This window comes from Chelonia mydas, chromosome 20, assembly GCF_015237465.2.
Source record: "Chelonia mydas isolate rCheMyd1 chromosome 20, rCheMyd1.pri.v2, whole genome shotgun sequence".
Lineage (NCBI taxonomy): Eukaryota > Metazoa > Chordata > Testudines > Cheloniidae > Chelonia > Chelonia mydas.
Window position 1 is genome coordinate 17,459,535 of NC_051260.2, and position 27,848 is coordinate 17,487,382.

At 63.2% G+C, this 27,848-nt stretch overlaps 3 protein-coding genes across 5 annotated transcripts; 2 read left to right on the forward strand and 1 right to left on the reverse strand.

Annotated features, from left to right (window-relative positions):
- Positions 1-29: 29 nt before the first annotated feature.
- On the forward strand, positions 30-11,403 carry KRI1 (KRI1 homolog). 2 transcript variants are annotated; one of them, XM_043532839.1, is made up of 19 exons: positions 30-187; positions 561-637; positions 988-1,093; positions 1,631-1,730; positions 2,335-2,386; positions 2,746-2,795; positions 3,031-3,127; positions 3,380-3,454; positions 4,305-4,417; positions 5,298-5,424; positions 5,790-5,885; positions 6,299-6,469; positions 7,067-7,142; positions 7,648-7,751; positions 8,003-8,144; positions 8,651-8,781; positions 9,110-9,174; positions 9,719-9,814; positions 10,617-11,403. In XM_043532839.1, exons 1-19 carry the CDS (start codon positions 106-108, stop codon positions 11,062-11,064), a joined length of 2,208 nt encoding a protein of 735 aa, XP_043388774.1. In that variant the 5' UTR covers positions 30-105; the 3' UTR covers positions 11,065-11,403. The 2 variants fall into 2 exon arrangements, with proteins under 2 accessions (XP_043388774.1, XP_037743972.1); XM_037888044.2 differs by having other exon boundaries at positions 10,620-11,403.
- Positions 11,404-13,508: 2,105 nt separating this feature from the next.
- LOC102940064 (galactosylceramide sulfotransferase) lies at positions 13,509-17,346 on the forward strand. The gene has a single exon (XM_043532840.1). The coding sequence runs from the start codon at positions 15,018-15,020 to the stop codon at positions 16,080-16,082; it is 1,065 nt and encodes a 354-aa protein (XP_043388775.1). The 5' UTR covers positions 13,509-15,017; the 3' UTR covers positions 16,083-17,346.
- Positions 17,335-27,322, reverse strand: ATG4D (autophagy related 4D cysteine peptidase). 2 transcript variants are annotated; one of them, XM_037887979.2, is made up of 11 exons: positions 27,188-27,322; positions 25,406-25,706; positions 22,289-22,372; positions 21,364-21,537; positions 20,446-20,779; positions 20,166-20,230; positions 19,759-19,907; positions 19,058-19,136; positions 18,483-18,559; positions 18,277-18,396; positions 17,335-17,777 (listed from the first exon to the last, which is right to left on the reverse strand). In XM_037887979.2, exons 2-11 carry the CDS (start codon positions 25,620-25,622, stop codon positions 17,604-17,606), a joined length of 1,473 nt encoding a protein of 490 aa, XP_037743907.1. In that variant the 5' UTR covers positions 25,623-25,706; positions 27,188-27,322; the 3' UTR covers positions 17,335-17,603. The 2 variants fall into 2 exon arrangements, with proteins under 2 accessions (XP_037743907.1, XP_037743906.1); XM_037887978.2 differs by having other exon boundaries at positions 25,406-25,709; positions 27,188-27,319.
- Between the last annotated feature and the right edge of the window lie 526 nt (positions 27,323-27,848).

The following is a 27,848-nucleotide window of genomic DNA, read 5'->3' on the forward strand; positions in this document are numbered from 1 at the left end:
TAAATGGGGGGGTGGGGTTGCAGGGGCGAGCGCCCCGCCCCCTTGGCCTGCCCACGTGGTTTCCCGACCCGGAAGTGCCCGGCGCCCACGTGGTGGGCGAGGAAGATGCCGGAGCCGGGGCTGAAAATCAACGCGGGCTTCGCGGCCCGCTACGGGCGCTACCGGCGGCGGGAGGAGCTGCAGCGGCGTGAGCCGGGGGCGGGGCCTGGCGAGGGGGCGGGGCCTGCCGGGGGCTCCCCCGACCCCAGCCTGGGGAACCCCCCACCCCAAGGGCGCCTTTCCCCACCAGGGACCTGTCCCTGCAGCGCCCCCCCATTGCATAACATCTGCCCCTGCAGCCCCCCCCTTGTCCTGGGCTGCCCCCAAGCTCAGCGAATAGACCCCTGCCCTGACCCAGAGACACCCCCCCGCCTCCTTCTATGGTCCTGGAGGAGGGGGTGGGGCGTGGCTGGGGGGGGTGCAAAGTTGGGGCGGGTGGGGCACCTGGGGGAGAGGGGAATAGGTACCCGCAACCCCCCCCCCCAGCTCCCCGCTAACCCCACTGCCTTTGACCACCCCAGTGCAGGATCGCTATGGGGCCGACGCCGGGGCCGGTGAGGAGTCCAGCTCGGAATCGGAGGAAAGTGGGGACGACGTGGTGAGCCTGGGATGGAGGCTGGGGGTCAGCGGGCCTGAGAATGCGGAGTGGCTTCAGAACAGGACTCCTGGGTTCTGTCCCCAGCTCAGGGAGGGGAGGGACGGCTTGTGGGTCAGAGCAGGAGGCTGGGAGCCAGGTTTCCTCTTGGGTTCTGGCCCTGGCCCTGACACTGACTGGCTCTATGCCCTTAAGTGGGTGACTTTCCTTCTCAGTGCCTCAGTTTCCCCCTCTGTCCCGTGGGGATAACGCTGAGCTGCCCCCTTGGTGCCTTGTGGGGTGGGATCAGTGCTAGAGCCAGAGCCCCAGAAAAAGGGTGGGGGTCGCTGTTGACTAACCCGCTGGCTCCGCAGGAGCTGGATCCCCTGGAAGACAGAGATTTCTATCGCACTCTGGCCCTGCTGAAAACCAAGGACCCCAGGATCTACGAGAAAGATGCCACCTTCTACAGCCAAGCAAGTAATGTCTCCCCGTCCCGTGTGTGCTGTGCAGTCCTCCCCCTCTCTCCCTGCCCCCGGTGGCTCCCCCCCATCAGAGCCGCAGCGTTGGCCTAACGGTGTGGTGCTGCCGGGAGGAAGTATCGTCCTAGGTGGGACCCGCTGGTCACAGTAACTTTGCCCCCTTTGCCCGGCTGTGCCGGGGGGAGCGCTGGAGCCAGAGGCACGGTCCTGGCTCCTGTGGGCAGCTTGCCATGTTGCCATAGTAACCTAGGAGGGACACACCACATGGGATCCCCTTCCTGCCCCCCCCCCCCAGGTTAATTCCCAGCTAGGACCCCCCTCCCCCACTGCCTGTGCTCCATTCCCGAAGCCCCCACCCCCAAGGCCCATGGCTGGGGTCCCTGAGCCAGGAATGCTGGGCTGGGTCTGGCTCCCTGATCTATGGGGACTCCCCTTCCCAGCCTGCAGGACACCCGAATTCCTGGCGTGCGCGTCCAGCTGCCTCCCCCTGACCGGAGCGCCTGGCTCCCCACACTGAGCTGGGCTGTGTCCTCAGATTCCTTGTCAGAAAGCGGGAGGGAGGTGGTCCCGAAGAGGAAGGAGAAACCCATGTACCTGAAGGATTACGAGAGAAAGGTGATCCTGGAGAAGGAAGGGTAAGGAGCGGGGGCTGGGCCACAGAGGTCCCCGGAGGGGCGATTTCAAAGAGTTTAAGGCTAGTTTAAGTGAGCAAGACCCACCAGCCACGCATCTTAGATGGAGGATGCTTTGTCCCAGCTCAGAGCCCTGATTTGCACTGACTGGTATCTCATCTCTAGCCGAGGCCAATCTCTGATGCCTTAGAGGCAGGCGGGGCGGAAAAGACCCAACCCAGAATATATCTGGCCAATTGTGCACTTGGGGAAAACATCCCTTCCTGACCCCTGCAAGCGACTGGCTGAGGCCCTGAAGCCTGCGACTGGATTATAGCCATTGGCTTAATGCGGCACTCCAGGTGTTAGGTGTATGTTGAGGACAATGCGGAAGAAGGGTTGACCTCCCTCTGGAGCCCACCGGCCAAAGGGTCAGGCCTGGTTGCCCTGTTGCTGAAAGGGCAGTGCAGAGTTTGAGGGGTCCTGCTCCCGCAGGCAGCTGTGGGTCTGTGGCAGTGTTGATGTAGCCAGGATTGGGTGCCTGGCTCCTCTCCTGATGGTGGCTGACATGGCGCAGGGGCTGCGGAAAGGCTGAAGCAGACAAATAACCAATTTTTTCCTCTTCCAGCAAATATGAGGAGGATGAGGAGGACGAGGAAGCAGCAGCTGAAAGACAGAAGGTGGGGAGCAGCTTGGAAAGGGCCTTCTCGGGGTGGGGGTGGGGGGCTGTATCTCTGCCCAGAGAGAGGAGGGAGGAGGTGCCAGGGAAGCCTTCCCCACTACAGAGCCTGTTCTTCCTCCTTAAACCCCACCTGTGGTATCAATGGGACATGGGATTCTCCTCTTCCTGCCCTATGCTGTTGCAGCATAGCTGCTGAAAGACTGCTGGCCCCCACCCCAGAGGTGGCCGCATCTCAGCGCTGGGGGAGGGATCCCTGTATAAACAGCCTCCATGCCCCACCCCAGAGGTGGCCGCATCTCAGGGCCGGGGTCTGGAGACCAGTGCCAAGTTTAACCCTCTGTTTCCTTTGCTGTGCAGAGAGCTGCCTCCCAGAGCTACGTTGAGGAGCAGAAGCGAATCAAGGAGAGGTGAGGGGGAGGACGGGGTGTGGGGCACAGAGGGGGGTGTGTGGGTGACCAGGGTGAGTCCCTATGGGGACCCACCAGACGCAGGGGCCACCGGGGGGGATGCGGGCCCCCAAAGGGGTAGGTGTGCTTGGGGCAGCTGGTGCTCAACGCTCCAGCCAGGCAGGTCGATGAGGGGGTCCCGTGGCTTCGAACCCCAGTGTCTGCTGCTAATCCCGAGGCGTCCCCGTCCCGACAGCTTCCGGCCGTTCGTGGCAGACAGCGACGGGGAGGAGAGCGCGGGGGAGGGCGGCTCGGCCCTGCTGCAGAAACGGATCAAGAGCACGGAGGAGACGGTGGGTGACGGGCGGCGGGGAGGGGGTTGCTCTGGGTCCCTGGGCTCAGCCAGGGGAGCTCTGGGCAGAGACGGTTCCTGTGCCGGGGGGTGGGGGGGTGGGGCGCGGGGTTTGGTGGGGTCAAGGCGGCTGGGCTCAGGGGATGCAGTTCTGGGGGCTGGCTCCCTTAGGTGGGGATCACGGCATGGCACCTCCTGCTGGGCTGGCTGGATTCGGGGGGGCTGACGGGGTCTCTGCTTATTTCCACCCCAGGCGCGCGAGCAGGAGGGCTATGTCAGCTGGCTCAAAGGGCAGGATTTCCCCCCGGACCAGCAGCTCGAGGACCTGGTAAGTGGGCGCCCGCTCTCCCCCAGCCAGGTGCTGTCGGAGCCCCCGACCCCGGGGCAGGGCTGTGGTGCTGGGCCAGCGTCCCATGTGACCTGCCCCTGGCCGCCTGGGCTGGGCGCGGCTGGTGCGAGGAGGATGCCTGTGCCCCCGGCAGAGACCCCCACAAGCTCCCCCTTCTGGCGGGTGAATAGGGTCTACAGCCAATGTAAAACCCAAATCGTGTCCACCAGCCCCTGGCCCAGTGCTCGGCCCCTTGCCCAGGGTCCGGGCACTCCGGCGTCTCCCCTCTGGAGAGTCCATCCTCAGCCCACAGGCAGGAGGCTCCTGCTGGTCCCTGCCGGGCGTCGGACCCTCGGGGCTCTGTTCTGCTCTCTGCCCTGCTCACCACTGACCCCACCCACCCAGCCAAGCCCACTAACCCTCCCGCCCCCAGCTGAGCGATCTCCTGGAGCTGCTGAGCCCCACGGCCTTTCCGGGGCCAGCTGGCCTGTGACAGCCGCAGCAAGGGCCAGCCCAGCCTTCGATCCGCTCCTCCCTGCCCCCATCTCCCTGCAGCTCTGGCTCGGCCCAGGGGCCTGTCTAGCCTGGGATCGCGCCTCTGACGGGAGTGGCACCAGCTGCTTCAGAGGTAGGAGCAGGAGGCAGAAATGGGATCGCCTGCCCCGGGGGAAGTCCCTCCTGACCCATGTGAGTTAGAGGGTTGGGGTCCTGCCCCAAAGCGGGAGGGGGTCCTAAACCCCTCTCCCAACTCTCAGTTACTCTAACCCTGGCTGCTCCTGTTTCCCGTATCGATGCCCTGGCCTCAGTCGCCACCTTGTGGCAGTGAGTTCCGCCGTCTTCTCTCCGCCAGGCCCCGCTGAAGGAGTATTGGAGCAACCCCGCGCTGGACCCCGGGGAGCGCTTCCTGCGCGACTACATCCTGAGCAAGGGCTACAGGGAGGAGGACGAGGAGGAGGAGGGAAGGCAAGTGTAGTGGGCGCACCTGGGGAGCAGCTGTCTTGCCGCTGCCTTTCCCTGCCCCTTGGGGCTGGCTGGATGAAGGGATCCCCTGACCCCAGGAGCCAGATCACGAGTGGGCCATGTTTTATTGGGTGGGGGGTCTCTAACTTGGGGGGCCTGGCCTGACTCTCGGGGCTGGTGAGCCCAGTAGGGGTTGGGCCCCCAGAGTCATGGCCCCGCCCCAGCTGCTGCCTGGACATGTGCCCTTCGGAACTCCTGGAGACTGGCCTCCCGCCCCATTGGCCAGTCTGGGGTGGGTGTGGCCACCCCAGCCAATCAGAGCAGGAACTGGGGGGGGGGGGTATTGCTCCTGTAAGAGGAGAAACCACTCGGTTCGGCTGCTGTGGGGCAGTGGGGGGGCAGCCGTGGGGGTGGGGGGCTTCCTGGGGATAGCAGGCGGGGGTGAAAACATGGCCTGTGAGCAGAGCTCCCTATAGGCACCCCCCAGAGGGGATGGCTAGCTCCTGGAGGGGCACGTGTTGAAATCAACTTGGGGGGCAAGCATGGGGTGCCACTGAGTGGGGGTGACGGCTGTCAGCAGGGGGCACTTGTCCTTGGCCTGGGGAGGTGGAAACATAAGGCAAAGGCCTGGGGAGGGCTAGAGCAGTGGGGAGGACTGGTGCGGGGAGCCTGGGCTGGGGCCCCCAAATTAAACATCACCCCCGTCCTCGGTGGTGCAGGTGAATGCTGCTGGCTCTTAGCTCAGCCCTTTAGATCCCGTGGTCGTGGGTTTGATCCCCGGCGCCGACGACCCACCCAGGGTGTCACGTCACCCCTAGGAGAGGTTCTAGGGTGGGTGTAGTTCCTGGAGACACCCCCCCACGGCCTTGTCATCTTTCCCCAGGGACCCTGGGGCCGTGTCCCCCCTGCGGCTGGAGGACTCCTCGGACGAGGGGGAGCTCTTCCTCCAGAAGCAGGAGGAGTTTGAGCGCAAGTACAACTTCCGCTTTGAGGAGCCTGATGCACAGCTGGTAAGGGATACCCCCGGGCGCCGTGTCCCCCTGCCCCTCCCCCCTCGAGCGCTGCGTCCCTCCCCAGGCACCGTGCTCCTCCCCCGGGGAGGGGGAGTGACTCTGGAGCCAGTGCAGCTGGCGGGGGCACGATAGGGTCCCAGGATGGGGGAGCTGGGAGACCCCAACACAGATGCAGCCCCAGCCCCCCTGGCTGGAGTGAGGCCTGGGGGCTGCAGTGCAGGGTGCCCCCCATGCTGTGGGTGGGGGTGTTCAGGCTGTGGCTGCAGGACACCAGGGGCCCTGGAGTCTCGCCTGTGTGTGGGGAGGGGGGGGTCTAGCAGTAACGCGGATCCCGTGTCGTCGTCCCATCCCCCCTCCCTCAGGTGAAGACTTATCCCCGGACCATCGCCAGCTCGGTGCGCAGGAAGGACGAGCGGCGCAAGGAGAAGCGCGAGGAGATCAGGGAGAGGAAGAGGAAGGTGAGAGACGACCACAGCGTGCAGGGGGTGGGCTGAAGGGGGCTGGGGGGTCTCCACCCCCTGGAGGTTGTGGGGCAGCCTGAGTCGCGGAGCTGAGTGAATAATGGGGGGAGAGAGCAGGGGGCTCAGACCCCTGGGTTCTATCCCCAGCTCTGGGAGGGGAGTGGGGTCTAGTGGTTAGAACGGGGGAGGGGGGGCTGAGAGCCAGGATGCCTGGGTTCTCTCCCTGCTCCTGTCTTGGGTTGGTCTCAGGGGCTGGTTCTATCAGACAGGGAGTCTCTCGCAGGTTAGGAGCCACCCCGCCCCGTCTCTCTGGGTTGCATGGACCCTCTGGCGGGCGCGGGGGAGACAACAAAGGTGTGAGCGAGTGAGGGGAGCCCATCCCATAATAACCCCAAGTCCCCTCCCCCCAGGAGAAGGCCCGGAAGCAGGAGGAGTTGAAGCAGCTGAAGAACCTGAAGCGCCAGGAGATCCTGGCCAAGCTGGAGAAGCTGCGGGAGGCGACGGGCAACGCGACCGTCGGCTTCGGGGAGCAGGAGCTGGAGGGGGCCTTTGACCCGGCCGAACATGACCGGCTCATGCAGGCAAGAGCCCCCTGCACACCTGCCCTCGCCCGGGGGACCGGGACCCGCCCACCTCGCCCTGGGGGGCCTGGCGCCTCCTGGCCTGCAGCACAAACACCGCCCCCCACCCCCAAATGGGGCCTGGGTGCCTCCCGGCCTGCGGTACAGACCCTGCCACTCCGGCACCTCCTGGCGGGCCTGCAGACACCTCCCCACTCTCCCCATGGGGCCCTCGCATCTCTTGACTCTGCCACACCCCTCTGGGCTCCAAGGGGTTAATGTCCGCGCCAAGCCCAGCTGGCTCCCAGCTGGCCCAGGGGCCCATGTCCCTGGCCTGGCCTGGCTTGGCTCCTCTGTGGGTCAGCGGGATGGCACCAGGCCGCATCCCCAATGGCAGGGCGGTCCCCTCCGCTCCGGGGCAGGAGATGCAGCCCTGCATGGGGCTGGGATGGGCCCAGGGTGTTCGTGGGGACCAGCCTTGGGACAGAGGAGCCCTCCCTTGTCCTGTCCCACTGGGCACAGCCCCTCCCCAGGCTGGGACTCCCTGCCCGGGGGGGAAATCCTGCCCCACTCAGCCCAGCTGCTCACTCTGCTCCTTCTCCTTTTCCCACCCCACAGAAGTTCTTCGGCGCCAAGTATTACGGGGAGGGGGAGGAGGAGAAGCCGCAGTTCGAGGAGGAGGAGGGCGTGGATGGTAGGTGGATGGGGGAAGGGAGGGGGGCGGGGCGTGTGCGGGGAGGACAATGGGGGGGCACCATCCAGGACACACTGGGCCCTGTGATGTCTGGGTCCTGTCCCCACCCTGCTCAGACCAGCTGGGCAGGTCACTTCTCCCCTCACCCCCATGCTGCAGGGAGAAGGTGGTTTGATTTGCATATTTACATATGCAAATGACTCACTGTCTGGGAGGGGTGCGTGAGTTTGAGGGGCTGGTTCTGTGGGAGCTGTCGCGGCACAACGCAGACGCCACTCGGAGCCTACCTGGGCTGGCTCCATAGCGGCCCCACACTGCAAACGGCGGGGGGCAGCAAGGGGACATTGCATCTGAACTTCCCGTCCCCAACCCTGTGGGCAGTGCTGTTAAAATCAGCTGCCACGCCCCAGCCCAGAGGTGGCTGCCTCTCAGTGGTTGTGTGTGGGGGAGCAGTAGGAGTACGATTCTGCTCTAAAGAAACCGTCTCTTTCCCCTTTGGACCCAGATGGCTGGAACTGGGACAACTGGACCGGCCAGGACGCAGAGGGGGGCGAGTGGCCGGAGGAAGAGGGGAGCTACGAGCCACACTGCGAGGACCCCAACTTCATTGTACGTCCCTGGGGTAGAGGGAATTTGCCAGCTGGTGCTGAGACTCCGCTGAACTCATGACACTGTTGGCAGTGCCGGGTGACTCCAGCAGAGGGCGCTCCCGGCATGCCCCAGTGGGGTGGTGCCAGCGGGGCATGTTCGGGGGCACCCCACTTGGGGATCGGGGCCCATGGCGCTGGGAGGTACTGTGGGGAGGGTGTCTCCCTGAGCCGAGCGTGACGGGTGCCGCCGGGGCGGTTCTGTCCCCCCAGATGGACGCGGATTACGACCCCCACATGCGGCCAGGCCCCCCCCGGAAGCGGCAGAAGGAGCCGCCGACGTTGCTGGGGAAGAGGAAGCTCAAGACACGCTTCACGGAGGCCGTGGAGCGGGAGAAGCCCCCGTTCAACCCTGGTAAGGCGGTTGGGGGGGGTTCTGCCTGGAGCTTTCTCCAGCGCAGGCTGTCCTGGGGTGTCAGGCTCCTTGGGCCCAGCAGCCGTCCTGCCCCCTCCCCACCCCACCGGGAGCCACGTGCTGCCAGCTATCCAGCCCCCTCCCTGGGTGTCCCCACGATGGCTCCCCGCAGCTCTGCCCAGGCCAGCAGGCTCCGCACTTGGGGTGCCCCCCGCTGGCTAAGACATGGCCGCGTTGGATCAGGCTCCCTCCTGCCCCCTGGTGCCCTCCCTGGTCTGCCCCAAAGGCACCCTGTAGCCAGGGGGGCCCAGCCCCCGGCTCCCTCTGGGTCTGCCTCAGGGCCCTCCGCAGCTGAGAAGGGGAACTGAACTGGGTGGGGGATCACCTCTGGGAGGGGGCTGTACTAGGGGTGCTGCCTTGGGCTGGGAGGGGGTTGCTGGACCAGGGAGCTCCTGAAGCCGCCCCCATCCCAGGGCTGTGCTGAGCCCTGCAATTTCCCCCCCCAGAGGTGGGCTCCTTCGAGCAGTACCTGGACGAGTATTACCAGCTGGACTACGAGGACCTGATCGGTGACCTGCCCTGCCGCTTCAAGTACCGCACCGTGATGCCCTGCGACTTCGGCCTCAGCACCGACGAGGTACCCGCCTGCCGCCCCTTCCCTGCCCAGCACCCATCCCTGTGCTCTGCCGGCCTCCGCAGAGTTCTGGGCCTAGCCCAGCTTCTGTCCCAGCTCCAGGAGGCGAGTGGGGTCTAGTGGTCAGAGCAGGGGCTGGGAACCAGGACTCCTGGGTTCTCTCCCTAGCTCTGCCCCAACTCTCTGACCTGAGGGGATCAATCCTGTCCCTTCTCTGTGCCTCGGTTTCCCCCTCTGGATCCCCGGCTCCTGGGGTTCTCCTCCCCCACAGTGGATTCCTGCTCCTCACAGGCCATGAACCCTCCCCCACTTTGCTCTCGTCCCCCGTCAGATCCTGGCCGCTGATGACAAGGAGCTAAACCGCTGGTGCTCGCTGCGCAAGACCTGCATGTACAGGTGAGGGGCTGGGGGGCTGGCCCTCCTCTGTGGCGCTTGGAGGTGGGGGATGGGACAGCAGCAGATGGGTCCTTGGGCCCCAGGGAGCTTCATACCAGGACTTTGCTTTGCTCAGAAACCACATGCAGGGCGAGATTCCCACAGCCCTGTGGAACAGGACTCCTGGGTTCTATCCCTGACTCTGGGAGGGGAGTGGGGTCTTGTGGTTAGAGCGGGGGGGGGCGGAGCAGGGAGTCAGGACTCCTGGGTTCTGTCCCTGGCTCTGGGAGGGGAGTGAGGTGTGGAGGTTAGAGCTGGGGTGGAGGGGAGGGCTCGGAGTCAGGAAACCTGGGTTCTGTGTGTGCCTCAGTTTCCCTCTCTGGTGCTCTGCCGTAGCATTGCCAGATTACGGTCCAGGCCCCGTTCACACGTGGCCAGGCTGATTCTCCCATTTCCCAGCTCTCTGGCTCTCAGCCCTTCTCCAATTAGAGGCCTTGGAATGTGACCCCTGGGTCCCCCTCTGTGGGTCAGGATCTGAGCCCTCCTGCCCCGCGTCTCCCCGCAGGTCGGAGAAGGAGGAGCTCCAGGACAAGGCCGCCTACACCCGCAAGGCCCAGAACACCAGCAAGAAGCAGCAGATCCTCAAGTCCCTCTCCGCCGCGTACGTAGCCTGGGCCTGGGCTCCAGCAGGGGGCGCCAGCGCTGGGTCCCCCGTGCTCCCACCGTGCGATCTGAACCCTCGCCCCCTGCATGGGAGCTCGTCTCTAACCATATTTTTTTGGCTGGGAATTTCCTTGGTTTTTAGGAGTCCCAGGGGGCTGCTGGATGGGCCCCCCAGCTGCTGCACATTCTATGGGGCTCCAGGGGGCTGGCAGCACGGGCGGGGTGGGCCCCTGGCAGGGAGTCTTAAAGGCACTGGGGTTACAGAACTGAGGCCGCTCTGCGGACAGCATGTTCCCTCCTCTCCCCGCAGCTGTTGGGCCTCTTGGTCAGTGCCCCCGGCCCCATGCTGTCCCCAGAGAAGCAGGCTGGGCAGGTGGGGGGCAATGCTCCTGAGCCCGTCGCCCTCATATAAAGGAAATGCTGTGTTCACATGGGGCACAGTGGGTCGGTGGAACTCCCTGCTACATGATCCCAGGGAGGCCAAGAGCTGGGCAGCTTGAAAAGTCTGGGCGCTTGTATGGACAGCGTGAACGGCTTTGGGGCAGGAGCCCTGACCTCTGCCTGGTGGGAGGGGATCCTATTTGTGCTGCCTCCTGCAGGGCGTCTTGCCCCTTCCACTGGCATGGACCCTGCTGCAGACTGGATACCAGGCTAGATGGGCCCCCGGGCTGGCGATGCCTTTGCTCTCACGGCCGCAGGCCTCGCAGGGGGTGGGTGGCTCTGGCATGGCAGGGCTGAGTTCGCACAATGCCCTGGGCTGGGGAACCCCCGCTTTTCACACGGCCCCTCTCCTTGTCCCGCAGCGCGGAGGAGGCCGGCGAGGACGAGCCGCGGCCCAAGCTGGGGAAGAAGCCCCAGGACGAGGCGAAGCAGCGGCAGCTGGAGCAGGAGCCGCACGGCGCCGGGCCAGCTGCGCGCCCAGAGGACGAGGGGCCCTCGGTGCCCACAGCAGGGGCCCTCGGCCCCACCCTGTCCCCTGCTGGGCAGCCCGGGGGCCTGGCGGGGAAGGCCTCCCCTGGGCCCCGGGCAGGGCCGCGGCGGGGCCGGCGGGGGCGGCTGCTGGGCGCCAGGGTGCGGGTGGGCGGGCGGGAGTTCAGCGGGCAGAGGCTCCAGGCCTACGGGCTCAACCCCCGGCGCCTGCGCTGGCTCCAGCTCCGCCGCCACAAGAGGAAGCAGCTGGCGCAACAGACTCAGCAGGCCGAGGCGCCCGGACGCCAGGGTCCCGTGGGTAAAGCCGCCCGGGCCTGAGCACGGAGAGAGCCAGGGGCTCGCGTGGCTGGGTGCCATCGCCTGGCAGCGGGGGGAGAGGGGCCCCAGGCCTGCCCTGGAACTGAGTGTGGGGGGGCAACTCTCGCCCCTCCCCAGCAGCTGGGGTCACTGTGTCTACCCCTTCCTGCTACCAGAAGTGGGCTTGACCCCTGTTCTGGCTCAGTGCCTCGGTTTCCCCTGCTGGAGCAGGTGCATGGCAGGGTGGGGCTCAGTGTTTGGTTCAGAGAGTGGAGCAGAGCCTGTTTCTCCCTCAGCGCCGCTGGGCCTTGTTCCCTTTTTTACACGGATTCTGAAATAAACCTCGGTCCAGTGCTCTGACTCCCTGACCGCAGCTTTCCTCTTGGGGCGGCCGGTGCCCATCCTGCCAGGGCCAGCTGTGGCTCCCCCTGGCCAGCCTGCCTCCCCCAGAGTCCGGGGGACACACTGAAACTAAGGGGTGCCAGCCCGGGGGGAGCCAAACCCTCCCCTGGTTTCCCACGGAGGGAGATGCTGGCTGCACAGGGCTGTCCGCTCCTCGGGCTATGGGGATTGGGGTTGTGGAGGGTTAGGCTGTGGGGCCGGATTGGGTGAGCACCATCGCCGGGGCTGACCCCCCAGAGCAGACCAGGAGCTGCCTTTGCTTTAACCCAAGGACTTAGCCCTGGCAGCTGGTGTCCTCGGGGGAACCTGCTAATGCCATGTGGAGCCGAGTCTCCTACCTGCCCTAATCGGGCGTGGGGCAGTGCCTGTTGTTTTTTCGGATGCAAAATTGCCTCTCGGGGGGAGCAGAAAGGCCCCGGGGTGGGGGTAGATCCTGCTTTTCCCCAGCTCCCCTCAGGGGCACAGGGAGTCCTGGGCAGTGGGGCGGGGCCCTGAGGCGCCATTACACAAATTGGCCCCCAGGGCTGGGCCGGCCCCTGGTCCTGCACTGTCAGCCTGGCTACCCTAGGCAGGGCCTGGCTCTGGTCTGGGTTTGGGCAGCCCCTGGTACCGCCTGCGGCTCCTAGCTGCTGGTCCCATACTCCCCCGCAGGGCCCAGGCCTGCTGCTACTGCTCAGCCCCTGGGGCACAGCGGGGCAGCCTGGGCCTGGCTCGTGCCCATACTGCCCTGGGGCCCAGCTGCCCTGTCCCTACCAGCGCTGGCTGGGGGGAGGGGGCTGTGCAAGGCTGATGGGGCTGCCCAGGTGCCCAAGGCTGGAGCTGGGCCCTGCCGTGCCCCTCAGGGGCTGGGCCCGTCGCTTGTCCCCCTCCGGGCTGCAGCTAAGCCCCTGAGCCGCCTTAGCAAGGTGATGCGAGGCAGCCCTTGGATTTCCGAGCGGTTTAAGAGGCCGTGGCAGGCGCTGGTGGCCCCAGGCTGGGCACAGAGCAGCAGGAGCGGGACGAGATGGCCCTGGCTCGCTGGTGCCACTCGGCTGGGCCATGGCGGTGCCGTGCCCTGCTGCTGGCAGGACTCCTGCTGCTGCTCCTCCGGCAGGCGGCCAAGCAGTGAGTATCTGGCACCTGTGGGGTGCATCGGGGGAGCTTCAGCAAACTGGGGGGGCAGGGAAGGCTGCAGGGGCTGAATGTGGCTGTTGGCAGGAGCAGCTGTGGGTGCTGGGCCATGGCTACCCTGTAATTCAGTGCCCAGCTCTTGCCGTGGGTGAAGGCTCATAGTGGGCAGGCTGGGATGAGACCCCCCCCCCCCCAAAAAAAAAACCTGCAGTGCTGGCTTGGGGCCAAGGGCTTGCTGATTGTCCCCAATGGCCACACACCTCAGCAAGCAAAGCAAGGGGGCTGCTGCTGCTGTTTCAGGAGCCCATCCTGGACCAGGCTGCCATTGTGCCAGGTGCTGTACATGTGGGTGTATTACAGTCGTGTCCAGGAGCACCCCCATTGTGCCAGGCGCTGTACGTGTGGGTGTATTACAGTCGTGTCCAGGAGCACCCCCATGGTGCCAGGCGCTGTACGTGTGGGTGTATTACAGTAGTGCCCTGGCACACCCCCAAGGTGCCAGGCACGTCACAAACCCAGAACAGGCCAGGCCTCATAGATATTAAGGTCAGAAGGGACCATTATGATCATCTAGTCTGACCTGCACAACGCAGGCCACAGAATCTCACCCACCCACTCCTGCGAAAAGCCTCTCACCTATGTCTGAGCTATCGAAGTCCTCAAATCGTGGTTTAAAGACTTCGAGGTACAGAGAATCCTCCAGCAACTGACGCGCGCCCCATGCTGTAAAGGAAGGCAAAAAACCCCCAGGGCCTCTTCCAATCTGCCCTGGAGGAAAATTCCTTCCCGACTCCAAATATGGCGATCAGCTGAACCCTGAGCATGTGGGCAAGATTCACCAGCCAGAAACCCAGGAAAGAATTCTCTGCAGTAACTCAGATCCCATCCCTCTAACATCCCATCATAGGCCATTGGGCCTATTTACCATGAATAGATAACATGATTTTGGCAATTAATTGATCTTTATCTCATCATACCATCTCATCCATAAACTTACCGAGTTTAATCTTGAAGCAAGATAGGTCTTTTGTACCCACTGCTTCCCTTGGAAGGCTGTTCACTCCTCTGATGGTTAGAAACCTTCCCCTAATTTCAAGTCTAAACTTCCTGGTGGCCAGTTTATATCCATTTGTTCTTGTGTCCACATTGGTACTGAGCTTAAATAATTCCTCTCCCTCTCTGATATATTTATAGAGAGCAATCATATCTCCCCTCAGCCTTCTTTTGGTTAGGCTAAACAAGCCAAGCTCCTTGAGTCTCCTTTCATAAGACAGGTTTTCCATTCGTCAGATCTTCCTAGTAGCTCTTCTCTGTACCTGTTCCAGTTTGAACTCATCCTTCTGAAACATGGGAGACCAGAACTGCATACCGTGTTCCAGGTGCGGTCTTACCAGGGCCTTGTATAACGGTACTAACACCTCCTTATCTCTACTGGAAATACCTCGCCTGATGCATCCCAAGGCTGCATTAGCTTTTTTCCCGGCCATATCACATTGGCAGCTCATAGTCATCCTGTGGTCAACCAATACTCCAAGGTCCTTCTCCTCCTCTGTTACTTCTAATTGATGCGTCCCCAGCTTATAACTAAAATTCTTGTTATTAATCCCCAAATGCATGACCTTACACTTCTCCCTATTAAATTTCATTCTATTACTATTACTCCAGTTTACAAGCTCATCCAGATCTTCCTGTAGGATATCCCGGTCCTCTGAATTGGCAATACCTCCCGGCTTTGTGTCATCCACAAACTTTATTAGCACACTCCCACTTTTTGTGCCGAGGTCAGTAATAAAAAGATTAAATAAGATTGGTCCCAAAACCGATCCCTGAGGAACTCCACTGGTAACCTCCCTCCAGCCTGACGGTTCACCTTTCAGTATCACCCGCTGTAGCCTCGACACACTCCCTGGCAGTTAGTGGCTGCTGGGGCAGTTTTCACAGGAAACAGCCAAGGGCTGGGGCACCCTCCCTGCCATGGGAGGGCCAGGCCCTGAGCCCCCCAGCAGCTGGCTAGGCCCCAGGCTGAGGGCAGCAAAGCCTACGCTAACAAGTGGTGCAGGCTGGGGGTAAGCACCAGATACCCCCGCTCTGGCCTTGCCAGCACGGCCTGGCCCGGAGGCCAGCAGCCAGGGGATTCGTGCATGCAGGGCCTTGAGGCCAGCCACTAGTGACAGAGGACCGCTGGGCAGAGGACAGGGGTGCGGGAGGTTTACGATGGAGCAGCACAACCAGGGCCCCAGGCCAGCACTCAGGACACCTGGGTTCTATTCTCAGGGCTGCAGGCTGAGTCCCCTCCCCCGCCTGGCCCTTTCTCCCATCCTGTCCACCAGTCGATTCAGACTCAGCTCAATGGGGCTGGACCTGGCCGTGCAGCACCTGGGGGCCCTGCTCCAGCAGTGAGGGCCCCTAACCCACCCCCTCTCCCCCACCGCAGGGAGGTGGGTAGAACCAGCCCCACTGAGATGCTGCGGGGGAAGAGCTCCGGCCGCCCTCCCCCCAGCGTGGTGTTCGTGAAGACCCACAAGACGGGCAGCAGCACCCTGCAGAACATCCTCTTCCGCCTGGGCGAGCAGCGTAACCTCACTGTGGCCTTCCCCCGCTACACCTACCAGTTCGCCTACCCCCAGCGCTTTGCTGCCGCCTTCGTGGAGCCGCTGCCGCCGGGCGCCGCCCGTTACAACCTGCTGCTTAGCCACCTGCGGCTGGCAGCCAGCGAGCTGCGCCGGGTCATGCCCCCGGACAGCCTCTACCTCACCATCCTGCGCGACCCCGTCCGCACCTTCCAGTCCGTCTTCGCCTACTACCGCAGCACCGTACCCGCCTTCCGGCCCCTCGCCAACCACACCCAGCCCCTGGCTGCCTTCCTGCAGGCCCCGGCGCGGTACTACGACCTGGCAGACGTGGGCAACGGGCTGGCCAGGAACCCCATGGCCTTTGACCTGGGGCTGGAGGCCGGCGGCGACGAAGGGGGCAGCCGGTGGGACCGGGAGCTGGAGCAGCTGAACCGGACCTTCCACCTGGTGCTCATCGCCGAGCACTTCGACGAGTCCCTGCTGTTGGCGCGGGAGCTGCTGGGGCTGCGGCTGGAGGAGCTGGCCTATGTGCGGCTCAACGCCCGCCAGGGGGCCGTGGACGAGGCGTTGGCCCCGGGGCTGGCGCGGCAGATCCGGGCATGGAACTGGCTGGACGAACGGCTCTACCGGTATTTCCAGGCCGTGCTGTGGCGCCGGGTGGAACGTTACGGCTATATGCGCATGAAGGGCGAGCTGGACGCCCTGCGCTTGCTGCTGCGGGAGACCCGGGAGACCTGCCTGGCCGGGGAGGCTGTGGGGCCCGAGGAGACAGCAGACGAGCTGCGGCCCTGGCAGCCTGACACCGCTGCCATCTTGGGCTACAACCTGCGGCCCAGCCTCCCACCGGCTCAGCACGCCAGCTGCTATCGCCTGGTGCTGCCGGAGCTGCAGTATCACGCCCACCTTTACTACCGACAGTACGGCAGGGAGATGTGCTCCCTGCCATGTGACTAGTGGGGGACAGGCCAGGGGGCTTTGATAACCCACCAGTGAGCCCCAGCTGGGCCTCAGGGCCCAGAGCAGCAGCCCAGCCCCCTGGCACTACAGCCCCTCTCTGAGCCACAGCCCGCGAGCAGAGCAGGAGGCAGGACAGCTGGGTTTTCTTCGCTGCTTTGTCACTGCCCACTTCCCGCTCCGGGCCTGCGACTCCTCACCCTTCGCCTAGCTAGATGGTGAGCCCTTCAGGGCAGCGCTCAGGACCGCAAGCTCAGTGTGTGTAGCGCCCAGCCCAACCCCTCTCCCCTGCCCCACTGGGGGCTGAGCAGCCGGGAGCCCTGTTCTTAGCCGGATCCATAGGGCACTGCTGTAGCACACCCTGGAGAAGCTGGAAGTGGCCCTGCCACACCCTATGTCACACGCACTCCCCAACTTTCTCCTTCCAGCAGGACTTTACCCGAGAGGTCCAAGGAGCGCCTGACGGGGTGGGGGGGTGGGGGGGGGGAAGCATCCCCGCACACTGTGTCCTGAGCTGGGGGCACCCACAATAAATAAACCAGGTCCATTCAAAACCAGCAGCTGTGGCTCATGTTCTGACACCGATGCAGGAAGAGCCTGCTCCGTTGGGCTGCCCTGGGCTAGGGGGGAATGGGTCAGCTGCCCCAGAAGGGTGCTCATGGGGGTAGGGAGAGTTCCCTTTCTTAGAGGGTTTCCAGAGCCACCCCTCACTACACACGTTGCACATAGCTGGTTCGATTCTCGTCCTAAAGCCCTCTCAGCCTGCCGACACCCCATAAGCCATGGGGCCCCTGGCTCCAGCTTTCCTCTGTGCCAGGGCTGGATTAGAGCAGTGGAGGGGCTGCCTGGTGCCCCCACAGTAGCCCTGTGGCTCTACTCCCGGGACAGCCATGGGGGAAGGGCCTAGCCCTTCACATTTGCTAGTAACCACTTCCCGGCTCGGAGGCCTAGTCTCATTCCCTGTGGTGCGAGGGGTGATGCACAAGGGCAGTGGTCTTGTGGACAGCAGTGCTAGGGTCCCCTAGGGGATGCAGGTGTCCCCCCACCTCACAGGATCAGTGCCTGCGGATGGCAGCTCCCTCTGGGGACAGGCTGCAGCTGGGCCATCTGACCTCTGCACTCCGGTTCAGAGGGACAGCGGGGTCAGGCCCTGGCAGCCCAGGAGCCGGCAGAGGGCAGAGCCAGACTCCAGCAGGAAACCACAAAGGACCTGCACAGCCGTCGATCAGCTTCAGGGAGCGCTACATCCCAGCAAAGTAACAGGCCCGGCCTAGGTGAGGGCACCGCTCTCCCCCGAGTGCCAGGGATTTATTCCAGTGTAAATTGGGAAGTACAGTGTGCAGCAGGGCTCTCTCCAGTTCGCCGGCTGCTTGTCCCCACAGCCGGGGGGGCTGCCCTCGGGCAACGGCCCAGCACCCCCGCTGCACTGCCAGTGTTGTGACATGGTGTGCGGGGCAGCCAGTGGCCCCCGCCATGTCTCTATAAATAAGTAATAAATAATGGGGCGCAGCCCCCCCCCGCTCACAGGAAGACGAACTCGTCCGAGCTGGGCTTCTTGGCTTTGCTGCGCTTGGGGAGCTGCACGGTCTGCTGGGAGAAACGGGAGCACAGCTCGGCCAGCCCGTACTCCTGCGCCTGACCCTCCGTCACCGTGAACATGGGGTACTTCTCCTTGGCCGACGAGGAGTTCAGTACCTGGGGGGCAGAGGGCCGGGGTCAGAGGGCCACGAGAGGGAGGCAGACACCCCACCCCCTTCGCCACACACACGTTATCTGCTTGCAAAATCCACGCGGTGTCCCCCTGCTCCCAGCCAGCACCTCCAGGAGCCCGTGCTGCAAGGGGCAGGGAAAAGGCTCAAGGCCAGGCCATTGGAGGCACTAGCCCCTTGGCTTGGCATGGCGGGTTCTCTGAGCCCTCACCCGCATGGGCAAGCGTTGGGGGAGGAGAACGGAGCTGCCCTGCCCTGTTCTGACCAGGCAGGATCCAGATATTGAGGCGGGCTTAAGTCTCCGCCAGTGGCAGGAGGCAGAATCCACACGGCACTTTTCCCAGGCAGGTGCCCGCATGCACAGCGCAGACGCCAGACACCAGCACAGGGGCTACGGGAGGGTGTTCTGGGGCCCCAGCAGAGCGCACCTCCCAGCCGGTCCCCACTCCAGCTGGCACCAAGGCATTGCCCGCTGCGGCCCTTACCCTGGTCAACACCGAGCACAGCGTGTCCAACTCCTGCCCATCGCGGGCGTAGAAGCCGATGGTGCAACTGGGATCCATTTTGCTGAAGGCCATTTTGCGGGGTGAGCTGCAGTGGAATGACTGGGAGAGAGAGCGTGTGCACGTGTTACTCTACGGAGCCAGCCCCCGGCAGCAGCTGCCCCCCGCATCCCCCGGCTTGTACCGACCTCCAGGGGGAAGTTCTTTTTGGTGGTGTCCACAAAGGGCTGGCAGTAGTGGGGGTCCAGGTACAGCAGGAAGTCGTCTGGAAGGCAGGGGGGAGGTGGGGAGAGGAGAAGCATCAGCAGGAGCTCAACAGCCCCTCCCTCAGGCAGCCCGGATCACACCAGCCCCAGCACCCAACCCAAAGCATTGCAACTCAGACCCGCTGCGGTGCCACATGGGACCGGTGGTTTGGTTCCCTCCTGTTCCCCCTTCTCCTATGGGCCAGGCTCCCCAGCCAGACTACACCTCCCATGATGTACCGTGGCCAGGGACGCCCAGGAGACAGCCACCACCCCTCACCACAGGGAGACTGTGGTGCAGCATGGGAGCTGTAGTCCAACCAGGGAGCCAGGCCTAGGGAGGAGACTGGGAGGCACTGCAGCAGTGTTTCCAAATTGGAAACTGCGGGTGTTTCCATTTTTTGCCAAGAGGCCGGAGATTTCCCACGGGAAGAGCCTGTTTTCCGTCTGGCAGCTCCCGCTTTGCTGCCCCGAACATGCCAGGGATGGGCACCGGGCAGGAGCTTGCGGGCACATACCTTGGTAGCCCACGAAGTAGAGCGAGTGCTTGGGTTTCCCACCGATGATCCCGATGCAGAGCTCCAGCTTCAGAAGCTCCTGGAGGGAAATGGAGACACAGGGTGGGGGGCTCAGCCTTGCTATTCACTTCCTGCTGCCCCACCACGGCAGCAGCCCTGCCCCCAGCACGGGCCCTGGGGCAGGCGTGGCCTGCCGAGGCACACAGCAGGGATCTATGCAGCTAAACGTGGGGCTGCTCTCCACTATGGAGCTGGACGGGGGCGTCACCGAGAGGACTTCCAGGGAGATTGGGCTTACCCCAGGGCCTCAGGAGGTTCCTACACTGGGCCGTGTCTCGAGGCAGCTTGATGTACCATGCCAGAGCAGCTGGCAACACAGGGACTGAGAGGAAGGACGGGCAGGGTGCTAGCCTGGGACTTGGGAGACCCAGGTTCAATTCCCAGCTCTGACAGACTCCCTGGGGCACCTTTGGACGTCCCTTAGCCTCTCTGTGCCTCAGTTTCCTCATCTATGCCATGGGGATAATAGCATTGCCCTGCCTTTCGGAAAGCAGTGAGGAGAAATACATTAGAGATTGGGACAGGCAGATACTTATGTGATGGGGGCTGGACAGCTATGGACTGCTGGACAAGTCCTGCCTCCCATTCCTTCCCCCACCAATCAGGGCCCCCCAGTTGTTCAGGCCCCGCCTCTGCCCTACCTTCACGCAGTCTACATAGACAGGATTGAGGGTCTCCCCGCCCAGGCGCATGGGCACCAGGATGATGACAGCTTTCCGCTTGGCGCCGGGATCAGGCACGGTCCGGCCGTCGCTCCCCGACACCAGCCTCGCCACGTCCCCCTTGTACACTGAGCGGGTCACCGGACAGAGGGGAGGGGGGTTAGTCACTGGCAGCCTGGCACCACCCTAGACACCAGTAGGGTCTGGCTTCTTCTGCGGGGGGGTGGGGGGGGTGTCAGATCCTAGCCCGGGGCAGGGAGAGACCCCCAGCCTTTAGGTGTGACACCCGAGAGTCAGAGCGCCCCCTAGCTCGGGTGTCCGTGGAGCACATCGGCTTTCAGCCACAGGCTACCCCATCACCACAGCACCAGCCTGGGGCAGCTCACCTGTGCAGTCCTGAGATACGTAGACAGCCAGGCTGCTGCCTTCCGAACAGCCTTCGACCGCTTTCCTGCAGGAGATGGAGGGGAAGAGAATGAGCGTCCTGCGCCTGGCCTCGCCCCAGCCCAGCTCCGCAACTGGGATCGGAAAATGCCAGGCACCGCGGGAGTGGAGATTGCAGGCCGCAGGCTTGTGCTTCAGGAGAGCTCCCATGTCATGCCCAGGGCCGCCCCGATGGAGTCAGCATGGATTGATCCCCAGTGCTGGGGGCCGTCATCAGCTCACCTGACAATGTGGGCCGCAATGGAGGGGCCGTACCAGTCCCCGGCTTTCTTCCCCGAGCTCCTCCCCAGCTCCACCAGCCGGTGGATGCCGAAGGGTGCCTGAGGGTGATCTGCGAACCATGAGACGATCGTGCGGTGGCTGCGCTCCTTCTCCAGGTCCTGGGGGCTAAGGGGGCACAGAGGGGCCCAGATGCCCCAGTGGTCCCTGCCTCTGTCCATGGCGAGGGTAGGCAGCTGCTGCAAGCCAATGCTGCCAGGCCGGGCAGGAGAGACAGGCTTCATGGGGTCCATCTCCACCAGGCTGGTGGTGAACAAGGCATCGGGCCAGGTCCAGTCTAAGAGTAACAGGAGAGGTACAGGCGACGTGTCCCACAAGTCTGCCCTGGGGGGCGCAGGGTCCACACGTGGCATGATGCCAATACCCCTCTCCAGGGGCCAGAGCTCAGCCTGAAAGTCACTCTTGGAGTCCAGGCCAGAAACGCACTGTCCTCCTGGAGAGCCGACTCCTGGGTTCTGTTCCTGCCCCTGCCTCAGTTTCCCTCAAAAACACCCACCTATGTTGTGAAAGGCTGAGTGCTCTAGGGAGGGGCTAGGCAGGGTATTACCAACAAAGGGACACGACCCAGGGTGCTCGGAGCGCCGGCTGCTCCCTCCACCCCAGCAGCCAGAGCAGCTGTGGCCTGTGCTGAGCATGTGCAGTGTCTTGCCCCTAGCTCTTGGGGCAGGAGAACTCTCCCCCGGGGGCAGACGGTCCCACTGCCACCTCCTGCAAGGTGTCTTAACCCTTCCTCTGAAGCTCCTTTACCCCTCCCACATGCCACCCCCCAGGGCCTGGGCACGGACCCGGCAGCCCTGGGCACATGCTGGCCAGCCTTGGATTTCTGCGGCATCCACCAGCAGCCCCTGTCCCCACACTCACTCCTGCCGAGGAAATGCATGAGGAGCCCCTGGGCGAGAATCATCTGCCCGCTGCGCAGCATGCAGCCCCAGCCGCAGTCCGTGGTCCACACGGTGCCCTCCAGCTGCTGGAACTCCCGGCGATAGGTGAGCCAGATGCGGGAGGCAAAGTCCTTCTGGAACCGCTCCACGTCCTCTGCAGGAGAGACCCCCCCCACCCAATCAGCCACAGCGGGGAAGGAGGCACCCCTGCTCAGCCACGGGCCACCAGACATGTATGGGGGGCCTCCCCACTCAATCCAGGGGCAGGGTAGCAACACAGAAAGGAACCCCGCTGTCACGGCCCCATTTCGGAGCCTCTCAGTGCTGCTCCGCCAGTGGCCAGAGGGGGCGATGTTAGCACTGAGCCTTATCAACAGGAGAGAGCTCTGGGCCAGGGCTCCCAAACATTGGGGATTAAGGTGTGTGATGGGGGCGGGGGAGTGGGATTCCACGTAGAGCTGGGTGGGAAACATGTCATCCAACACAAATGTGAGATTCTGACACTTTTCCCCTTCCCGAATCGGGACGAAGAGCCAAGATCTCAAGGGAAGAGTTTTGGTTTGGGTCACTGCAAAGACTTTGTTTCCGTCCACTGGGGGCGGGGAGAGGGGTTGTGCTCAAATTAGTTTGAATTTATAAACAAAATCGGCACGAACCAGGAAACCGGAACTGCTCATTTTGGAAACACCAAACCCAATGGTTTCCACAACTCCAGAGCTGCCTCCCTTCTCCCCAAGTCGAGAGGTTCGTGAAACCGCCCTTCCTGGTTTGGACAAATCAGCATTCTCTGGCTAGGAAACGGTTCACTGAAAAATCCCACCCAGCTCTGATTCTGGGCATTTGGCCAGACGGGAGCTAGGCAAAATGGAGTCATGGCTGATCTCTGCGCTAACCCGGCTACTCACCCTCCACCTCAAAGCAATAGACATGGCCAAAGAGGTATATGGGGGACAGCTTGCTGAAGTTGGTTTTAGACTTGACCGTCCATCCTGGGAGGGGAGAAGCAGAGAGAAGTGAGCAGTGCCCTCCCGTCCACACTCCCTTCCATTCCCAGGTCCTGACCATCAGAGAGTAGCCAGCTCCTTCCTCCTGCTAAACCCTCACATCCCCAGCAGCCAGGGTCAATAACCCACAGCTGTGTTCCCATGCACAGGGCATGGATTCAGCCAGTGTACAAAGCTCTGATGGCCTGGCTGGCTGCCCTAGATTTCCCTGCCATGGGGCATTATCCCAGGTGCTCCAGAGGTGCCCTGTCCTCAGTATCATGTCCTGACTGCAATCGGTTCAGGCAGGCACCATGTACTCAGCTTTGGGGGGGATCACTTGGGGGTAGGGCTGACTGAGCCCCTGTGCGGGCAGCTCTGGCTGTGTTTGCCACCTGCCCGCGTGCATGTCATTTAAAGGAGAGAAAATGCCAACAGCCACACCTTGGTGCAATGGTACAAAGAAAGCCAGAGCGGGTCAAGGGGCAGCTGAATCCTGCCACACAGCCTCGCCAGTCAAACCCAAACCAGTCCTCTGGCCAGCTCCCTCAGGAATGCTGCGCTCCACGTGCTGGCTGGCCCTCCCAGCCCTTTACTTTGTTGCTCTAGGCTACCGGCTACAGCCCCTTGGAGGAAGTGAAACAGGCAACAGTCAAGAACCGCGCCTTGAAATTCCCTCTGTGGGTGGCTCCAGGAGCTGTCACCAGCATTTGCCAGCAGTACGCAGCAGGTTGTTAGAAGCAGCCATGTTAATTGCCGCACTGGTCTAGACACAGGGTGGGGACGAAAGGCGCTGCTTATTTCTCCTCCACTCTCTACGCTGGCTTCCCACACTGCTGGCTCCAGATCAAGGTTTCGGTCCTTAGCTTCAAGGGGTTCGCTTCTTGGCTTGGGCCCAAGATATCTAAAAGACCATCCAAAGCTCCAGGGGACCCTGGTCGACAGCTCCACTCCCCGGCACAATAGAGCGCTGTGCCCTAAGGGCAAGGCTTGGCTGGGCAGGAGAGAGTTTTCTCAGAGGCCACTCCCTGATGGTGGAACAAACTCCTCTGGGAACGAAGGACCTTCCCAAACCTCCCACCTTCTGCTCCAAATACAAGGGACATTTCGCTGACCTGCCTTCTCCAACACAGAGCAGCAGGGACATTTCAAACAACTCTAGAATGCTACCAAAAGACGCCACATCACTGCATGGGCTGCTCCCCGGGGCAGGGGGGAGGACTAACAGGTGACAGACACGTAATCCCATTGCTTAATGCGCGCCTGGGAGGAACTCGGAGAGCACAACAATGAGCAGCCCCTGTAGAGAGGGTGCGTACACCAGCTGGGGCCAGGAATACCTCTCAGCTCGCACAGTCTGAGCTCTGCATTTCGCTCACCTGCTCCCTTCAACATGCCCACTAACAGCCCTCTATGGTCCTGAGGCACCTGCCTCCACCCTTGGGAGTCCCTGCACTCTGCTTTGATCCTGGCCACTCACAGGGCTGCAAGGTAGCAACTGCTGCAGGGGTGTGTGTGGGGGGGGATTCTAGGGACTTTCTTTGAAACACTCCTGCATTATCCCCTAGACCAGCCATACCAGGGCCCAGGAGTCACATGGCACAGCAGGAGGAGCCTGATCCTCCTTAAGGCAGGTGACCTTCGGCCAGGGCTCTATAGGAGTGAAGCTGTCCTCCCAGGACCTTCTAGCTGCCAGATCCTAACCACCCAGAGGAGCGCAGGACCAGAACTGCCTTTGTTGACATGCTGATGCAGCAGAAGTGTTGCAAAGTTTATCAGCAAGATAAAGTGACTCTCACATGCAGGCAACAGGCACCCACAGGAGGAGGAGGGTAGGTTTGAGGTCAGCTCTCGATGCCCTGACACAAACAGAGCCAGCACTCGGGGGGGGGAGTGTGGTCTTTCCAGCCACGTCAGCAGCCAGTGAGTTGAAGGAGCCCTTGATCTGCCAGAACTGACTGAGTTACAGGAAGAGAAACCTGCACTCAGCTGCGATGGGGAACCCCACCCCCTCCATTCATGGCGAGGTTTCTGCTACCCTGCTAGGAATGGGACTCGAAGCTGTCCTGGTTAGAAACAGCATGAATGATGGGCCCAGTTTGTAGCCATTACACTAGACGTTCCCCATTTCTTAGGGATCCCCCTAAGCCTGCAAGACATGTGGAGGCACTGACTGACTGATCCTCGCCACCCTCCTGTGCTGTGGGTGAGCCATTCGATCCCCGTATTTCACCGCTGGGGAAGACAGAGAGGGTTAAGTGACTTGCCCTGGGCCCAGAGGGCGTCAGTTTCAGGGCTGGGATTAGAACAGGAATTTCAAGGTCCCTGTTCCAGGTGGACTGAGGAGTCTTCAGGTCACAACACAGCTAGGGCTGAGCATGGGTGGAAGCCCAGCCTCCCAGCAGGGCCACTGGCTGGAGTCCAGCCAGCAGGATTCTCACAAACATCAAGGCCTGGCTTGCTCATAGGCCTAGACTTGCCACAGCATCCAGACACACCCACAGGGACCGTAGACAACCTGGACGGGCTGCTCCCCCATGGCCAGGAGCAGGAGTTTTCTGACACAAGCACCAGAGGTATAGACATGGGAATCTACAAGACAACTAGCAGATCGCAATGCACCAACCAACAGCTGCCACCACTGGAGCTGCCATGCCCCAGCTAGAGATCTGGGGGAAGAGCCTTTTCAACACACAGCCACGGACGCTCCCTTTACCATCACCACACCAGGCCAGAAGCGGCCTGCAACAGGCTGCTGCGCTGGCACAGCTAAACTAATCCAGGCCAAGCACTCCCAGGAGACCAGGAGCGGAGGGGAGCTTAAAACCCCAGAGACAGCACATTTTGGGGCAGCCCCAGTTCCAACACAGACACGTGACATCTCATCATTCTCTTCCCCGCTGGCCAAGCCGCTCCCGGCACATTTGAAATCCCAGGTGCACTGACTGGGCGGCAAGTCAGAGTAGGACGCAGATCTCCTCGCCCCGAAGGCCAGCGCAACAGCGAGCCGGGCAGCACCCAGGAGGCTGGGGCGCTCACCGTATTTCACGTTGTTCCAGGCTGAGAGGAGCTTGCTCTTGATCTTGTCCACCTCGTCAGGTTCGCTGGGCTGGCCGCTCTGCGCCCCCCCCGGGAACAGCCCATTGCAGCTCCCATCCTGGCTCCCGGCCCTGGGGTTAAAGAGCTTCCTGTCATCTGAATGGTGCAGCTTGTCCTGGCTGACGTACTGCACCGAGGCAGGCGAGATGGAATTCATTGAGAAGGCGGGACAGGCGCAGACGGTGTTCTCAGGGTGGCGGGGCCGGGACGCAAGTGCACGTGCATTGCCAGGAAAGCAGAGCTGCTGAGCGACCAGAGACAAGGGGTTATTTTCAGGGAGGCGGCGGCATTTGGATACTCACTGTTAGCACAGAGGGGTGAATGTCACCCCCTCCCTGCACCCTGTCACTTCCCCCAGGTCTGCACCTCACCCCTCAATGCTGCTGCAAGAGAAGGGCATTTGAACGCGGGCTGGGCTGCTTGACACAGCACAGGTGAGCGAGAGGCCCAGGGAACAAATCCAGGCATCAGGGCAGTAAGTCAGTGCAACACACCAAGCCAGGGCAGCGCAGCGCAGTCAGTAGTGGGTAAGGCACAGAGGGAAGCCTCCCGTAGAGTCCTTTCTCCCCACAGCATTTTCCTGCCCCACACCCTGTCCCACACCTCTCTACAGCAGGGATCTTGCCTCACCTTACACCCACATGCCCCACCCCCACGGTGCTGTCCTCACCCTACCCTCTTTCCATACTGGGCACGCAGGGAGAAGCAGCTTCCTGCCGCACTGGGTTGCAGGGGCTCTCTGAGGACTGCAAGCCCTGGACACCCTGGTCCTCCCGTCACCTGACCTCCCGCAGGCACCTCTGCCAGGGGAATCCCTTCATGGTCCCCTCCACAGCCCTGGCACCCCCAGCCAAGACTCTTCACCACCTCTCCGCCATGCAGCTACCCAAAGAGAGCTCTCATAGCCCCGAGTCCCACCCCAGACACGGCCCAGAGCCAAGACCTACCCCTGGCACCCCCCCAAACCTGCCCCACACCTGCATAGCCCCGCTGCTCCCCACCCAGCCGATGCCTCCTAGGCAGCTCTGGCACCCCACAGCCAAGGCCCTGCTCCACACCCGAGGGGCCCCCCTCCCCAAACTTACCAAGCCAGGAACTGCCTGAGGTCCCCTGACAATCGCCTCACAGGGGGACCCCCACAGCCTGAGCGCCCCACTGCCTAGCCCAGGCTGTCCCCACACAGCCCACACGCTGAGCCCCTCCAACCTGAAAACAACCCATAGCCCTGTCCCAGTGCCACCCCCCACACGCCTGTTGGGGGGACTCCAGCCCCCCCATAACCCCAGCCCCTCCCCCCTGCAGCCCTGTCCGCAGCGCACCCCCCATAGCTCAGGGCTTCCCACACACCTGCCCCACAGCCCTGCCCCCTAACCTCAGCCCAGAGCCCCCCACAGCCCTGCGCCCAACCGCAGCCCAGAGCCCCCCACAGCCCTGCCCCCAACCGCAGCCCAGCGCCCCCCCACAGCCCTGCCCCCAACCGCAGCCCAGAGCCCCCCCACAGCCCTGCCCCCAACCGCAGCCCAGAGCCCCCCCACAGCCCTGCCCCCCAACCGCAGCCCAGAGCCCCCCACAGCCCTGCCCCCCAACCGCAGCCCAGCGCCCCCCCACAGCCCTGCCCCCCAACCGCAGCCCAGAGCCCCGCACAGCCCTGCCCCCAAACTGCAGCCCAGCGCCCCCCAAATAAGCACCCCAGAGCCCGGCCCCCCACGACCCCGGCCCCACCTGGGCGGACTCGGGGCTCGGGCCCGGGCCGGCTCCGCTGCTCACTCGGTCCCCGGGGGGGGCCCCGCGGCTCCCCCACCTCCCGCCGCCGCCATCTTAGCTCCGGGCGAGAACCCGGAAGCGGCCGGCCCCTCTCCGGGCGGAAGCGCCTCCCTGCCGGCGCCTTACGTCACCGGAAGTGGCGTTGCCAGGCGACGGGGCGAGTCCCTGGGGTCAGTGGGGTCTCGAGGGGGAGGTCGGGGTCAGAGGTCAGCGGGGTCTGACAGGGCCGGAGGTGAGAGGTGACTAAACTATGATGGGTCGAAAGGTCAAAGGTCACTGGAGTTTAGAGGGCTTCAGAGATCACCCAAGCAGCAGGGGTCAGGGGTCACCTAATCAGAAGTCAGGGGTCAGAGGTCATCAGAGTGGAAGGAGCGAGGAGTCAGAAGACACTTCAGATGAAGGGGTCAGGGGTCAGAGGTCATCGAAGTGAAGGGGTCAGAGGTCACCTAAGTAGAAGGAGTGGGGGAGGGGTCGCAGGTCTCCCACCTCGCAGGCAGGAGGGGTCGGAGGGCCCCCACCTCGCAGGCAGGAGGGGTCGCAGGTCTCCCACCTCGCAGGCAGGAGGGGTCGGAAGGCCCCCACGTCGAAGGCAGGAGGGGTCGGAGGGCCCCCACCTCGC

Excerpts from the sequence above, each read along its gene's own strand:
- LOC102940064 (XM_043532840.1), top strand. The coding sequence starts at position 15,018 with ATGCTGCGGGGGAAGAGCTCCGGCCGCCCTCCCCCCAGCGTGGTGTTC.
- KRI1 (XM_043532839.1), top strand. The coding sequence starts at position 106 with ATGCCGGAGCCGGGGCTGAAAATCAACGCGGGCTTCGCGGCCCGCTAC. Across the intron at positions 1,731-2,334 it reads GTGATCCTGGAGAAGGAAGG|CAAATATGAGGAGGATGAGG; the intron begins GTAAGGAGCGGG and ends TTCCTCTTCCAG. Across the intron at positions 9,815-10,616 it reads CTCAAGTCCCTCTCCGCCGC|CAGCGCGGAGGAGGCCGGCG; the intron begins GTACGTAGCCTG and ends CTCCTTGTCCCG.
- ATG4D (XM_037887979.2), bottom strand. The coding sequence starts at position 25,622 with ATGAATTCCATCTCGCCTGCCTCGGTGCAGTACGTCAGCCAGGACAAG. Across the intron at positions 22,373-25,405 it reads CTGGAACAACGTGAAATACG|GATGGACGGTCAAGTCTAAA; the intron begins GTGAGCGCCCCA and ends CTCCCCTCCCAG. Across the intron at positions 20,231-20,445 it reads ATTGCGGCCCACATTGTCAG|GAAAGCGGTCGAAGGCTGTT; the intron begins GTGAGCTGATGA and ends CATCTCCTGCAG.